This window comes from Schistocerca serialis, chromosome 4, assembly GCF_023864345.2.
Source record: "Schistocerca serialis cubense isolate TAMUIC-IGC-003099 chromosome 4, iqSchSeri2.2, whole genome shotgun sequence".
NCBI classification, from domain to species: Eukaryota; Metazoa; Arthropoda; class Insecta; order Orthoptera; family Acrididae; genus Schistocerca; species Schistocerca serialis.
Window position 1 is genome coordinate 224,510,611 of NC_064641.1, and position 17,219 is coordinate 224,527,829.

General features: G+C 40.6%; 1 protein-coding gene across 1 annotated transcript in view; it reads right to left on the reverse strand.

Moving 5' to 3' along the window:
- The window catches only part of LOC126473357 (zinc finger protein 239-like), a 98,459-nt gene extending 83,559 nt beyond the window's left edge, over positions 1-14,900 (reverse strand). The window contains exons 1-2 of the mRNA XM_050100362.1: positions 14,730-14,900; positions 12,272-13,121 (exon numbers count right to left, since the gene is read on the reverse strand). Coding sequence (XP_049956319.1) covers positions 12,272-12,601 — 330 coding nt within the window. The 5' untranslated portion in view covers positions 12,602-13,121; positions 14,730-14,900. The remainder of the gene's footprint in view (positions 1-12,271; positions 13,122-14,729) is intronic.
- Between the last annotated feature and the right edge of the window lie 2,319 nt (positions 14,901-17,219).

Genomic DNA, 17,219 nt, shown 5'->3' on the forward strand with positions numbered 1-17,219 from the left:
CACAAATACAGCAGAGTTAAGAGAACTTGTAAAGATGTCCCAGCCAAAAATCCCACACTTCCAGCTCGACGAAATGAATGAAGTGCATAGCAGAATTAGGCTTCCTGTATACCCTTTCTTTCATGCACTATCAAATCTGACTTATTTCAAATCAGCCCAAGTGAAAAGTAATGTAACATTGTTTCTCTGATAGCTGGGTAACACAACAAAGCACCAATTGCAGTAGGCAATTGGTAGGTGCATTCTGGCAACAATGTTCCCCTTCAATCATTCTCCGCAGAACTGCCAAAATTGCAAGTTTTTTAACCTCACTATAGTGTCCCTTTGAACTATGACTATGAGAGGGTGTACCGCTATTCACCTATTCCATTGATGTGTGTCATTTTCCCCCCACAGAAGATTTATGTGTGTATGGAATTAGCTCAGATGCACCCAAGGAAATGAAGTACAACTAAGAACAACCAAAACTGAATCTGAAAGTGACTGCCCAACAACAACAAATACTGCATATTATCACAATGTTGTCTCTTACAGTTTTCATATGTACTTATTTGAACATCTGAAACAGACTCTACTCAGCACTTCAAAAATGAGAATGGAAAGTACATGAAAAATATTAAGCTCAAACAATGGAAACTCTTGGGCTGGAATATTAACAGTGTATGGGAAAGATAAATTGCAACTTGCCGTAAAGGTGACACATTGAGTTGCAGACGCACACAGATAAAAGACACTTACACATTAACTTTCAGCCACAGCCTTCATCAGAAAAGGACACACACACACACACACACACACACACACACACACACACACACACACACACACACACACACACACACACACACACACACAAAGCAAGCAAGCAAGCAAGCAAGCAGGCACACCTTACACAACACGTGACCACCACCTCCAGCAGCTCGGGCTGAAACACAACTGTCACATAGAACTGAAGCAGTAATCAGGAGGTGGTGGTGGTGGTGGTGGTGGTGGTGGTGGTGGTGGTGGTGGTGGTGGTGGTGGTGGTGGCGGTAGTGGCGGTAGTGGCGGTAGTGGTGGGGAGGGGATAGCAGTGTATGGGCCATGTGGGAGAGAAGAGCACTGTGCAGGTACTAGACTTCCAAAAGGTGCAGTGTTGGGAGGCTGTTGGGGAGGGATGGAGGAGGGGAAACGGAGTGAGAAAGTAGAGGAGCAGGAAAAGATGCGGGGGTGAATTGGCAGCACACAAAGCGTGTGGGAGGTGAGAATAGGAGGTGACAGCACAGAGGGGGTGGAAACTGTTGGGTGGAAAATGTGTGGGCAGTATGTTACTGTACGTTGATGTTACCTTAGGTGGAAGCCGGAATATTTTCAGTAACATGCTGTCCCCACACCCTCCATCAAACAATTTCCACCCTCTCCTTCCTATCACCTCCTCACTATTCTCGTCTCCCATCCTCTGCCAAAGCCCCTGCCCATCTTTTCCAGCTTCTCTCTGTTTTCACTATTTCCCCTCCTCCTTTGCATCCTCACCCCACAGCCTCCCAATGCTGCACATTCTTCTTTCCCTCCACCCATATACTTCTATTACTCACCCTTCCTCTCCAAATTGCTGCTTCCACTCTACATGACGGTTTCATTCCAGTCCGAGCTACTGGAGATGGTAGTCATGGATGAGAGAAATGTGCTTTGCTCGTTTGTATCAGTGTGTGTGTGTGTGTGTGTGTGTGTGTGTGTGTGTGTGTGTGTGTGTGTGTGTGTTTTCTATTTTTGATAAAGGCTGTGGCTGAAAGCTAATGCGTAAAGGTCTTCTAGTTGTGCCTGTGTGCAGGTCAATGGGTCATCTTTCGCTAAGCAGCAATCTATCTTTTCCTACATTGTAAATATTAAGCCCAAACATATCAAACATTCATGTTTAAAAATACAGTATTGTTATCATACCACAGTCAAAGCTTGTGGACATTGTTGGCAAAATGTTTCATGCAGCCTCCAGACTCATGGTAATCCTTTCTACTGCAAATATGCCTCCAAGTTAATTTGTGACTATCAGTATCCAGATTCACACGGTAGAGGTGTGGGCCAGCAGTTGCAGGAAGTGTTGGGGATTGAGTACCAGGTCATCAGCATTGTGAAGCCTAGTGCAGAGTTGGCTCAGATGACTGACAGCAAAGGGGAATTATGTAGGAATTTTACAAAGGAGGATCGGTTAGTGACAGTAGGTGGAGCAGGAAACAATCTCGATAGGGACGGGGAATATGATGTCGGTGGTGACCTGGTAAAGATACCTATTCAAACTGGTGGAGCTAATATGCATTTCCTGCAACTGCTTCAGCGTCATGATCGGCCTCATCTTAATGCGGCTTTTAGGCGCTGATGGCGGAGGGCATGGGTCACATTTTCGTGTTGCCAGTTGGGTGTATCAGTAGATCAGTTTTCACTAGGCATGGCCTGCATCTCAATAGGTATGGGAAGGGGAGGCTGGCGAAGTTTATAGGTTACAGTGTAGTGGGTGGTAGTGGAATCACTTGTGGAAAAATTCCTGTAGTAGTTGGTGTTGAGGTGCACTTTTCTTTTAGACTGAAGTCAGCTGATAGGTATACCTGCTTAATGGAAGTTCTCTAAAAGGGCTCACCTTCAGAGGATGTCATGTTTCCTAGTAGAGAAGCAATTACCATAATTCATAAAAATATTAGGCCTAGATGTATTAGAGATAAATTAGTGAACCGCTTATAGATGTTGACTCTGAAATTATTGGTATATCGGAGCACCACTTAAGTAATTTGACAGTTCAGAGGCTTCCATTACCAGGATACAGATTAGTTGGCTGTTTTTCCAAGGAGTTCTTTGCGGGGTGGGGGAGTGGCTACCTACGCAAAAAACATTTGGGTCCATAGATTTATTACGACACTGCATTGAACAAATATCTGAATGTTGTGCAGCGGCAGTTGAAAGTAGTGAAACTAAACTTCTAATTGTTGCTGTTTCTAGGTCCCCTAACTCGGAATTCAGAGAGTTTCTGCTCAAGGTAGAGAGGGTTCTTGATTCACTTTGTAGGAAGCACCAGAAAGTAGTTCTATGTGGTGACTTCAATATTAATTTTGTACATGATTGTGCAAGAAAAAGGACGTTGGTAGATCTGCTAAATTCGTATGATCTGATGCAAACTGTGTTTTTTCCGACTAGGGTGCAGGGGAACAGTAGCGTAGCCATATACAGTATTTTTATTCATTCTTCATTACTACACGGGCATTCTGTTAGTAAAAGACCATGATGCACAAATTTTAACACTAAAAGGCTTTTGTGCTCAAACAAAAGTCACATAATTAAAAACTATGTAGGAAAGCTAAACCAACAGCAACAGTGAATTTTTTAAACCTCGTTAAGGAACAATAGTGGTAGGATGTTTATAGCGCAGATAACAAAGATGATAAATATAATGCTTTCCATAACACATTTCTCATGCTCTTTGAGAGTTGCTTTCTATTAGAATGTTCTAAACTAGCAGTAACAGGCAGCCCGGGTAGATGATTAGTGGGATAAGGATGTCATGTAGAACATGGTGGGAATTATATCAAAATGTTATAAATAGTCACAATCAAGCTACAATAGCCCATTACAAACAGTAATGTAAGGTGCTTCAAAATGTTATTAGGAAGGCAAAGAGTATGTGGTATGCAAATAGAATAGCTAATTCACAGGATAAAATTATAACCATATGGTAAATTGTGAAGGAAGTGTCTGGTCAGCAGCACAAGGTCGACGATATGAAGTCAGTTCGTAGTAAAAATATTTCTGTTACTGATATATCACATATATGTACACTTATTTAACAATCGTTTTCTGCGCATTGCTGGTGGATTAAATAAAAATTTAGTTTCTACATAAATCATATAACTTTCTCGGAAAATGGCTTTCTGAGATTGATGTCTGAAATACTCCTCTGTGATACAGACTGGGAGACTGAGTCAACAATTTAATCACTGAAGATTAAGGACTCTCATGGTTATGATGGAGTCCCTAGCAGAATATTAAAGTACTGTGTTGCAAGTGTTACCCCTGTATTTAGCCATATTTGTAATTTTTCCTTTAGGAATGGTCAGTTTCCTGAACACTGAAAGTACTCAGTAGGGATAATGTAGACAATTTTAGACCTATTTCAATGCCATCAGAGTTTGCTAAAGTTATTGAAAAGGCTGCATCTTTAGAAGTCTTAACAACTGAAAATGCTATATTCTCTTTTCTCTGAAGTACTGGATGAATTAAACAAAAGGTTTCGAACGCTAGACATATTTTTTGATTTAACCAAGGCATTCGTGTTGATCACAAAATATTGCTCCAGAAGTTGGATCATTATGGAATATGGGGAGTAGCTCACAATTGGTTCACCTCTTACTTTAACAACAGACAGCAAAAGGTCATTATTCACAATGTTGATAACGGCTGTGATATGGGGTCTGCGTAGGGTACGGTCAAATGAGCGGTGCCCCAGGGATCAGTGTTGGGGCCACTCCTGTTCCTTATTTATATAAATTATATGCCCTCTAGTATTACCGGTAATTCTGAAATACTGTATGCTTATTTTCCATTCGCTTATGTCGTATGGTATCATATTTTGGGGTAACTCTTCCCATTCTAAAAGGATGTTTTTGGCTCAGAAATGGGCAGTTTGGGCAATAAGTGGAAGTCCACGAACCCCTTGGCCCCTGTTCACGAGTCTGGGTATTTTGACATTGGCCTCTCAATAAATATATTCCTTACTGTCATTTCTTGTTACCAATATTAGCTTATTCCCAAGAATAAGCAGCTTTCACTCTGTTAACACTTGGCAGAAATCAAACCTGCATTTGAATTGCACTTCCTTAAAACTTGTGCAGAAAGGTGTGCAGTACACTGCTGCATCCATTTTCAATAAGCTACCACTCAAATTCAAAAATCTTAGCAGTAATCCATGCGCTTTCAAATGAAAACTGAAGAGTTTCCTCGTGGGTCACTCCTATTCTGTTTAGTTCCTTGAAAAAAAATTACGCTGATTCTTGTTGTATTGTTAATTATGTTTACTTAAGCTTAAGGATTGACTTTTTCAGGTTCATAAACATTTTATTTTTATCTTATTACTTTTATGTTGTAATTTCACGTATTGACACGTTCCATGACCTGTGAGATTTGCTCCTCAACTTGGTCCTACAGAACTTGACATGTAAATAAATATATAAACAAAGTTTTCCCTCTTCTGTAAATTAAATGTATTGGTAAATTGTTTATTAAGTTATTTTATTACTGTATCTCTATCACCATTACTTGAAATCCAAAGACTAACAGATATGTTCCAATTCAATAGCATCAACAGACAAAACACTGATGATGATACAAAAGACAGCAACAAACTGCTAATCACAGTTATACCTTATTTCTGGGCTGTGCACACCAGTTCCAAGTAGTCTAATTCAGTACTTTTCTAAATACTTAAAAAGTCTACGTATCAGCAGAGATAAAACAATAAGTATAGACACTATTCCTTGACAACAAAAAATATGAAGAAAACTGATATTACAGAACGCTTACAGAACACTGACATCACATTTGCCTGAATTTACATCCTATTTGCATTAATGCCTAAAATGCATCAAGAATCACAAACACAAAATAAAATAACTGGGGAAAACATCAGCCAATGTCAATGGAACAATTACTGAGCAAGCTACTAAAGTGAAAAAGATGAGCTGGTTGCAAATTTATGCAAAAGCAATACCACAATTACCAATACTTCTCTCTTTTTTCCTTAACATCTACATCAATACCCTGCAATTCACACTTAAATGCCTGGTAAGGGGTTCTTCGAAACACTTTCAGACTATTTCTCTACTGTCCCACACTCTAGAAGACAAGATCTGTACCCTTCAGGCTGAATAAGAACATGCGAAATCTGAAATCTATAGACTGAAGGGGGAAAAGATTGTGGGAACCGGGTAAAGGTAACAAGCAATTGGCACAAGGGGAAGAGTTCAACTTTTTCACCAACAGCTGAGCTTGCAGTATTGAATAAGTTTAATGTGTTACCAGAAGTAGGCCACTGTTGAGTGCAGCAGACCTCTAGCAAAGAAACTCAGTGTAACTTGGTACCAACAGAGTAGGAAGAAGAGCCTTGCTGCTACATAGTAGCCACAGGAAGGATGTATGCCAGGTGGTACAGGACAGGAACAGGATCACAAGTATTGTGAAGCCATATGCTGTGCTTAGCCAGGAGACAGAAGATACAGGGAATTTGTGCAAATATTTTGGCACATAGGATCAGGTTATTGTAGTAGGTGGAGTGGGGAAAGTCTGACTAAGGACAGCAATTACAGTAATGGGACGACCAGAATGAAATAAGAATGGCAACTACACTCCTGGAAATTGAAATAAGAACACCGTGAATTCATTGTCCCAGGAAGGGGAAACTTTATTGACACATTCCTGGGGTCAGATACATCACATGATCACACTGACAGAACCACAGGCACATAGACACAGGCAACAGAGCATGCACAATGTCGGCACTAGTACAGTGTATATCCACCTTTCGCAGCAATGCAGGCTGCTATTCTCCCATGGAGACGATCGTAGAGATGCTGGATGTAGTCCTGTGGAACGGCTTGCCATGCCATTTCCACCTGGCGCCTCAGTTGGACCAGCGTTCGTGCTGGACGTGCAGACCGCGTGAGACGACGCTTCATCCAGTCCCAGACATGCTCAATGGGGGACAGATCCGGAGATCTTGCTGGCCAGGGTAGTTGACTTACACCTTCTAGAGCACGTTGGGTGGCACGAGATACATGCGGACGTGCATTGTCCTGTTGGAACAGCAAGTTCCCTTGCCGGTCTAGGAATGGTAGAACGATGGGTTCGATGACGGTTTGGATGTACCGTGCACTATTCAGTGTCCCCTCGACGATCACCAGTGGTGTACGGCCAGTGTAGGAGATCGCTCCCCACACCATGATGCCGGGTGTTGGCCCTGTGTGCCTCGGTCGTATGCAGTCCTGATTGTGGCGCTCACCTGCACGGCGCCAAACACACATACGACCATCATTGGCACCAAGGCAGAAGCGACTCTCATCGCTGAAGACGACACGTCTCCATTCGTCCCTCCATTCACGCCTGTCGCGACACCACTGGAGGCGGGCTGCACGATGTTGGGGCGTGAGCGGAAGACGGCCTAACGGTGTGCGGGACCGTAGCCCAGCTTCATGGAGACGGTTGCGAATGGTCCTTGCCGATACCCCAGGAGCAACAGTGTCTCTAATTTGCTGGGAAGTGGCGGTGCGGTCCCCTACGGCACTGCGTAGGATCCTACGGTCTTGGCGTGCATCCGTGCGTCGCTACGGTCCGGTCCCAGGTCGATGGGCACGTGCACCTTCCTCCGACCACTGGTGGCAACATCGATGTACTGTGGAGACCTCACGCCCCACGTGTTGAGCAATTCGGTGGTACGTCCACCCGGCCTCCCGCATGCCCACTATACGCCCTCGCTCAAAGTCCGTCAACTGCACATACGGTTCACGTCCACGCTGTCGCGGCATGCTACCAGTGTTAAAGACTGCGATGGAGCTCCGTATGCCACGGCAAACTGGCTGACACTGACGGCGGCGGTGCACAAATGCTGCGCAGCTAGCGCCATTCGACGGCCAACACCGCGGTTCCTGGTGTGTCCGCTGTGCCGTGCGTGTGATCATTGCCTGTACAGCCCTCTCGCAGTGTCCGGAGCAAGTATGGTGGGTCTGACACACCGGTGTCAATGTGTTCTTTTTTCCATTTCCAGGAGTGTATATGCACAAATATGAGGTGGTGGTGGTCCCACAGTGCCTTGAACAGCCCGAGTTAACACCGCTATCAGCTCTGTTAACACTGAGTTGAAGAAGATGTTGCTAACTGAAATTAAATCAAATAAGACTGCAGTACCTGTTGTTATAATTGGGAGACGAGGATACACTAGACACGGCCTAAACCTGAATAGGAGAGGGAAAGATACATTAGCTGAGCTACTTGCAGTAAACATACCGGGGAGGGTGGGAGCGGGGCAGTCGTGCACCATCACATAAGCAAGACCCGTGTGGTTACTGGCGTCAGAGAGGTATCTTTTTCTAGATTAGAGTCAGAATTCAGGCAATGTGATTTGAAAGAAGTCAAAATAACAAAACAGCCCTAAAAATGCTTAAGAATGCACAGAAAAGTAAGTTAGCTTATTTCATCTAAATATTAGATGACTGCGTAACAAGGTACAAGAGCTTTCTGTCCGTTTCAAAAATTTAGAGTACTCTGAAAAGATAGACATTCGGTGCCTATCTGAGCACCACACAACCACATGGTTAGATCAGTTACATACAAAACATTACATTCTAGCATCTTACTCAGGTAAGGCTACAGAATGCAAGTTCAAAAACATTGAAACAAGTATATTTTCTAGTAATCAACACATAGAAGTGTGTGCTTGTGAATTAATGCTAAACAATATCTAACTTTTAATTGAAATTGTATATAGACTCCCACTGGGAAACTAAACTGTTTATGAGGAATCTTGATTTCTTAGTATGCTGTCACACAAGAGCAAGCAGTTAGCACCTCTCAATTTTCTAAGGAATTTTGATAGGAAAAGTGACATCGAAATATTTTTTGGATCCTGCAATTTGATCTCAGTAATTAAAGTTACAAAACGAGTGGAGAAAGTAGGATCCTAGTTGATAATCTTTTCTTTGATAATGCTCAAAACAAGAACATAACTGTTTCCTCAATAACAAATGCTCTGTCTAATCATGATGCACAGCTAGGATAAATATCAATGCCTTAAAATTGTCAGTGGAAATCAGAATACTTAATGATTCGAGGACAAATGATTTCATCAATAGTTTATGAGAGATGTCCTGGGATGAAATTTATAATGAACCAAATGCCAACATAAAAGTTAATCTATCCTGTGGTACATTCACATCATTATTTTAAAATAGCTTTCTGCATAAGCTAGTCAGAAGAGACATTAAACATCCATGTAAAGCATCATGAATCACTATGGAGATTAAAGTATCTTGTGAAAGGAAAAGAGAAATGTACCTTCTAGCAAGAACAAGTAGACATTATGCACTAGTTGTACACTAAAAAACAAATCAAAACTAGTAAGAAAAGTTATTAAAAACAAGAAACATGCACATAATGTCATATAGTAATTCCAACAACAGACAATGCTATATGAAACAGTGGAACTAGAGACAGGACAACCAGGCACAGAACAGGATAACATGACTACTGAAATGAATGGAGGGTCATGGGTAGCAAATACATGTAATAATCATTTCTTAAATACATTACAAACATCAGGGAGAAAAAATTCAAGAGAAAAATCACAGCAGTATGTTGACAAAGGAACTCTCATAAAATTCAATCATATGAATGCACCAACTTCTCCTTCTGATATTAAAAAAAAAAAAAAATTCCATTCTCTAAAAAATAAAATCTCATCCGGTTTTGGTGGTCTTTCCAATATAGTACGAAAGATTTGTTCCCACATAATAAGCTCAGTTTTATCTGAAATGTGTAATGCATCACTATCTCAAGGCATTTTTCCAGAGAAATTGAAATATTGCATTGACAAACCCCTATTCAAGAAAGACAATAGGAGAGATGTCATACACTAAAGACCTGTTTCACAGTTGGCATCATTTTTTCAATTTTTTTTTTTTTTTGAAAAGGTAATGTGTTTTAGAATATTATCTCACCTGAGAAACAATATAATCATTGAATCACATTCAGGATTTCAGGAAAGTTGCTCTACTGAGACTGCCACTTACACGTTCAGTCACAAAATTTGGCAAGCATTAAATAATAAAATAGCACTGGTTAGTATTTTCTGTGACCTACCTACACCATCTGATAATGTAAATCACAGTATTCACCTGTATAAATTGATGTTTTGTAAAATTGACGATATAGCCAACCAGCGGATAATGTCTTATTCAACAAAAAGAATGTAGAAATTTGTACTTCATAATTGTGGTTGTTATTCTGACTTGTGTAGAAATCATGTATGGGGTTCCCCAAGGCTGGATGTTAGATCCACTATTGCTCCTCATATTTGTAAATAATCTTCCGTCTAATATGCAACAAGCAGAATTAGTTCTTTTTGAAGATGACATTAATATTGTAATCAATCCAAGTACAGATACGAAAAAAGAAGAAATGGTGAACAATGACGTTTGACTGGTTTTCTGCAAATGGTCTCACTCTGAATTTTAAAAAGACACAATATATCGAGTTTTGCTCATCTAGGGATACTACACCAATTACATGTGTAAGAGGGCGAGGAAATAATGAATAGGGTGGAAATTTCAAACTGGAATAAGCACATTTTGGAACTCTTAAAACAACTCAGTTCAGCCACATTTGCACTTTGGATCACTGCAAATCTTAGGGAGTGGCAAATCTATAAGTTGACATATCTTCATTCAAATATGTCATATGGAATCATGTTTTGGGGTAACTGATCTTTTAAGAAAGTCTTCATAGTTCAAAAACATGCTGTAAGAATAATAACTGGTGCTGACCCGTGGATATCTTGTAGACATGTGTTTGAGGAGTTGGGCACTCTGACTACTGCTTCACAGTGTATTTATTCCTCGTGAAGTTTGTTGTAAATAATCCACTGCAGTTCAAAAGGAACAATGATTTACATAATGACAACACCAGAAAAACTTACACTCATTACTTCACATTAAGGTTATCTTCAGCACAAAAAAAGAGGTGCACAATGCTGCAACTAACATTTTTATCACTTACCCAGTGATATAAAATGACTGACAGACAGCAAAGTAAAATTTGAAAACAAACTGAAAAGTTCACATTTGGAGGATAAGGTTGGTGATTAAAATTTCATGAAAAGATCTCATCACACTTCAAAAGACCTTTGTTTTAATTACTGCCAACTTAACTCGCTTATCATATACCTGACACTTTCTACCCTATTTCACCACAATACAAAATGAGCTGCCCTCCTCTAGACTTTTTCCAATGTCCTCTGTCAATCCTATCTGGTAAGGATCCCATACTGCAAAGCAATATTCTAGCAAGGACAAACAAACGTAGTGTGGGAAGTCTCTTTGGCAGACCTGTTGCACATTCCAAGTGGCCTGTCAATGAAAAGCAATCTTTGATTTGCCTTCTCCACAATACTACCTAAGTGATCATTCAAATTTAAGTTGTTCGTAGTAATTCCTGTATTTAGTTGACATGACAGCCTTTAAATTCAAGTCATTTATCGTGTAACCAAACTTCAACGGATTTCTTTTGTGCTCTTGTGGAAGATCTTATCCTTAGAGACAAATGCAACTTTTCGCACTATGCAGATATTTTGTCTAAATCATTTTGCAATTGGTTGTGATATTCTGATAACTTTACCAGATGGTAAATGACAGTATCACACGCAAAAAGTCTAATAGTGCTGCTCCAATTGTCTCCTAAATCATTCATTTATGTACATTAGGAACAGCAGAGGGCCTGTAAAACTTCTTTGTGGTCCAAAATCCTTCTGTCAATTGATGCCAGTGAAATAAGTCTGTAATTCAGTGGATTACTCCTATTTTCTTTCTTGAGTATTGATGTGACCTAAGCAACTTTTCTGCCTTTTGGAATGGATCTTTTGTTGAGTGAGCAGTTTAAACAATTTCTAAGTATGGGGCTAGTGTATTGGCATACTCTGATAGCAACCCAATCAGTATGCTATCTAGCCCGAACACTTGCCATTATGAAGTACTTTAACCAGCTTTGTTACACTGAGGATATCTGCTTCTAAGTTACTAGGTTGGAAGTTGGGATTGTTTTTGAGGGAAAAGACCAGACAGCAAGGTCACCGATCTCATCGGATTAGTGAAGGAAGTCTGCTCTGCCATTTCAAAGGAACCACCCAGCATTTGCCTAGAGCGATTTAGGGAAATCACGGGAAACCTAAATCAAGATGGCCAGATGCGGGACTGAACTGCCGTCCTGCCGAATGCGAGTCCAGTGTGCTAACCGCTGCGCCACCTTGCTCAGTGTGTTGACAGTTGTTCTCAATTCAAATTTGAAACAAATTTAGAATAAAATATGGATAAGCAACTCATAAACACACCTACAGATTATAGGGTCACGGGAAAATATGCTGTAAGAGTGAATGCACTAGGAGGATGTATCAGGAGAGTGACAGGATAAATATAGTGGATGTGTAGGGAGGAGGACTGAATAAGAAAAATCATTAATAGAATACCAGTGCCAACATATATAACATTCTCACCTTGCATACAAACTGACGTTGGCCAGTATGAGTGCGGCGATGGTGGGTCAGATGTGATGACTGCATGTATGTCTTTCCACAGAACTGACATGCAAATGGACGCTCTCCGGTGTGTGTACGTCCGTGGTGTGCTAGGTGTGATGACTGTGCATAAGCCTTACCGCAGTGGCCACACACAAATGGACGATGGGTATGCCTTGGAGGTGTTGTCTCAGTGCCACGACTGACAGTTTGTGGCGCAGGTGGTGGAGAGCAGCCTGGCGGCCGAGGATCACCCACCCAAAGCCGTGCCAGCAGCCGCCCTGCACTTGCACCAGGTGATGGCAACATACGCTACAGCTACAAAATTTCTGCTAATGGCAGAACCATACATTCATGAAGAGATCCTTTCTAACTCATCTGCAACATTCCACTAGCAAAGAGAGAGACTGCTATCACCTGATATCATCAAAAGTAGAATGTTATTCTTTCTAAAGGGTGTGTGTTGGTTTCTCTTAGCCGCTTCTGTTTCAAGAAGATAGCAGACTTCGTCATGAGTTGGAGGACACTTTGACGTTCTACAAAATATACAAGATTCCTTCGGTTGTGTGTCGAGCTGAGTGTGTGGGTACTCCACTGCACTCGACAGGTTAATATGAACTGTTCTGGTCGAACTTTTATTTTGCATTAGGACTCAATTACAAATAAGTCACTTATCCTCATACGTGTTACACAGGATGTGAAATAGATGCCATGTGTATGATGGGCTTGCCCTTGTTTTCAAACTTGATTTGCTCACAATTCTTGTTTTGCTTCCCAGGCTTCAACAAACAGCACATGCATGTTCTCGAACAGGGACAGTCTTGCATTTCTGCAACATATCAAATCAAAATCTCAGTATAACTTAATTTATAAAGGCTGGCTATATATCAAAAGATTCAAGCAATAACAAGCAGATATGATTACAGTATTGCAGAAGTATCAAGCAGCACATGTGCTTGATGAAACAAACTGTCTGGGAGGGGAAAAGGGAGGAGGGGGGGGGGGGGGGGGAGCTGGTACTATACTGTAAGTGATGAAACTAGCTGAGAACAAAATACAAATATTATCTGATAAATTAACACACACAGATTCCCATTTCATGATATTAGCAGACAATTAAATTAAAAAAGGCCTTCATTATATATCTTTACTACATAATCCACTTGCACTGTCTGAAAGACAGGTATTTCATCAACACGTGCTCGGATACCCCTTACCTTATAGTAATGTCACATGAGTCATTTTTAAAACTTTTTTGTTATTACCATGCACATACTTTTCAGTAGCCCTATATGGAAATCATTTACAGCACCAATCTCATCATACAGACCAGCTAATGAATACAGTAACATCAACTGCTGTGAATCTGGTAAATAGTTAACTCCAATTTTCTGCTGATATGGTCTTTTTAATCATTATTATACTACAATGGATAGCGTTGACCCAATTAATACGATGAGTCACTGAGGTGAGTTTTGCTCTTTATAAATATTGTGTGTCTTGACTACTATCACACAGGCTGCTGAATATATGTGAAAAACGGTAACTACTGGAAAAGTAGTTACTTCATAAACTATCTCTGCATTGTCTGATAGCACAGTAATTCAGAAATAGCAAGAAGGTAAGTAGCATCAAGGCCTGCTTAAATTGTGTTTTAATGAGGCACACTAACAGGGAGTGATGGTAACAGACCAGTCGCATTTTGTGTACAGTATCTTACATTAACTATAAAAAACGCAAACAGAAGCAGACAGGTATAACTGCAATCAGTTTTGAGCAAACTCTGCCACCACTTGGCTTGCTGCTGCTTCTATGTTGCTGTAATATCGGAGATTGTATAGATGTTCTATGAAGTAACCGTATTCTTATGCGTTCATTTGCAATGTACTTCACATTACATCCCTACACGTGTCATCCTTTCATTCTTAACGTTACGTACCGCACCAATATACAAGAAAGCTGAGTATCGATAAAAATGACGAAAATACATAGGTCACACGAAAATCCAGTTCTTTAACAGGGAGTGGTAGGGGAAGCGAATACATGAAACTTGTATTCACAGTGTTATCCTGTTTACTGTAAAAAAAAAAAAAAAAAAAAGTAAGTGCCAAAGCAAACTTCGGCTTTCAAATTATCGATCACAAAAAATAATATCCTACATATACATACATTCTAAACACCACATTAAAACTACGATAAACAGGAGAATATGTGAAGGCGCATAATAAATTATACACGCCTACGTAAATTAATGGATTTTTAACTACTCAAAAGAACAATTTTCATCGAGCCCTAAATTTCGCTTGTACCGCTTGCACTCGAATTATTTACTACACAGCACAGTATAGAGGCGACGCATCTATTTTGCAATTTTAACTGTCGCTACAATCAAAACCTTGTCTGTCAATCAGGGGCATAAACCTTAGATAATTCCTACCTTAGATGTGATTCACATTTTCGTGAAGCAAAACCTACAGCACACAACTTCTTATACGTAACAGAATAGCGAAAATTATGCCGTACTGACACTCCAATCATTAAACAATCATAACGCTGTACACAAATTATAGACTGCAAAGAGCTTTCCCTTGCTTATAAACAAATGACTTTTCGCAGGCAGCCAACGTTTCATGGTGTAATGTGCCATCCGGCTGCGACCTTTGTTTGTTATTTTCCTTTGAAGAAAATTACAGTCCAAAGTCAAAAATTAAAATTTTTTGTAAAGTTGTTAGTAAAATTTAAATGGACGCAGGAACATGTGATCAAATGCCACAATCGTCGTAGAAATCGTGCTCATTTTTCAATAACTATCCCGTTTCTTGACATTTCTAACGTTGGCTACACATTGAACAAATGAAAGTGCAAAAAGAGGAATCCAGAGATCATTGCAGGAACCTGAATACTTTGTTACTGATCATTAAGGGAACAAATACTATGACACAAAATCTCATGTTTGAATAAGACACAATCGACTGCGTTCAGTTCGTATTCTTCCATGTTCATCAACAAAGCAACGAAAGAACCGAAAAGTTTTGTATATGTATATTTGACCAAAAAAAAAAAAAGCAGGAAAATAGGCCCGAAAAATTGGGTCTGGTTGGGTTGGGAGTCGATTTCGGGAGGAGATCACACCGCGAGGTCATCGGTCTCATTTTGAGTTAGGGAAGGATAGGGAAGGAAGTCGGCCGTGCCCTTTCAAAGGAACCACCCCAGCATGTGCCTGGAGCGATTTAGGGAAATCACGGAAAAGAACCTATATGAGGATGGCCGGACGCGGGAATAAACCGTCGTCCTTCCGAATGCGAGCCCAGTGTGCTAATCATTGCGCCATCTCGCTCGGTTTGGGTCTGGTTGTGAGTCCTGCATGGATGGCCAAAGCTGTTAGGTGACCACTCGCGTAAAAGTGTGAACTCTGTGTTCGAGTCCCGGTCCATCATATATTTTCATTTTCATTCCCTTATACAGCTGATGGTTGTATGTTTCGCAACTGCCTGTTCCTTCAGACATGCATACGCCACAGGCACTGCAATATCGTACTCTCTTACATCGAACCAGTGTTTCACACATATAGTACATTTTTTATATCACAGTTATCTCAGAAATAACAGTTTTAATATGACAAGTAGTGCTCCAAAGATCTGAGTGTCTATATTGACAGTGTGAGAAAATAATACAGACTATGAAATAATAAAGTCAATGGTGGCAGTGCTTTTAGTACTACTGCTGCTGCCACTAATAGTGATATTAGTAATAATTATAATGACAATAATAACAATAATAATAGTGGCATATATGAAAAGAATTTCTGATGTATCGAGTTCTGTGGAAAGGAAGTTTAGGAGACTGCACCAGCTATGAATACTGAGAAATAAAGGTTGGCTTATTTGTGGAATGAGATAAATATTCGTATTACAGGTTTGAGTTGCCATCTCTCAAATAGACTTTTAGTTTTAGTATTAATGTAACTTTGCTTGACTTTTATGGTGATTTTTTGCAGTGATTTTTGCAAAGCCTCAAGAGAATAATGGCTCTCGTAATTAAAACAATTAAAATGTTATTTTGTAACTTATGGTCGCTGGACAAGGAAATATATGACTTCGATGTTTAAAAGATACAGGTTGTTGGTTTAAAGGGACATACATTCTAATATGAGACCACTAACAAAATGCTAGTTGATGATCCTTATCCTTCGTCAATTACTCTAAAGAGCCAAAGAAACTGGTGCATATGCCTAGTATTATGTAGGACCCCATGAGCACGTAGAAGTGTCCCAAAACAACGTGGCGATGACTCGGCTAATGTCAGAAGTAGTGCTGGAAAGAATTGACACCATGAATCCTGCAGGGCTGTCCGTAAATCAGTAAGAGTACAAGGGGGGGGGGGAGGGTGGAGATCTCTTCTGAACAGCATGTTGCAAGGCATCCTAGACTTGCTCAATAATCTCCATGTTTGGGGAGTTTGGTGGCCAACATAAGCGTCTAAACTCAGAAGAATGTTCTTGGAGCCACTCTGTAGTAATTCTGGATGTCTGGGGTGTTGCGTTGTCCTGTTGGAATTGCCAAGTCCGTCGGAATGCACAATAGACACCAATGGATGTAGGTGATCAGACAGGATGCTTACATACGTCTCACATGTCAGAGTTGTATGGACGTATAAGTGGTACCATATCACTTCAACTTCACACACCTCATACCATTACAGGGCCTCCACCAGCTTGAACAGTCCCCTGCTAACATGCAGGGTCCATGGATTCATGGGGTTATCTCTATACCCATACACGTCCATCTGCTCAATACAATTTGAAACAAGACTCATCCGACCAGGCAACATGCTTCCAGTTATTAACAGTCAATGTCAGTCTTGATGGACCCAGGCGAGGCATAAAGCTTTGTGCCGTGCAGTCATCAAGGGTACATGAATGGACCTT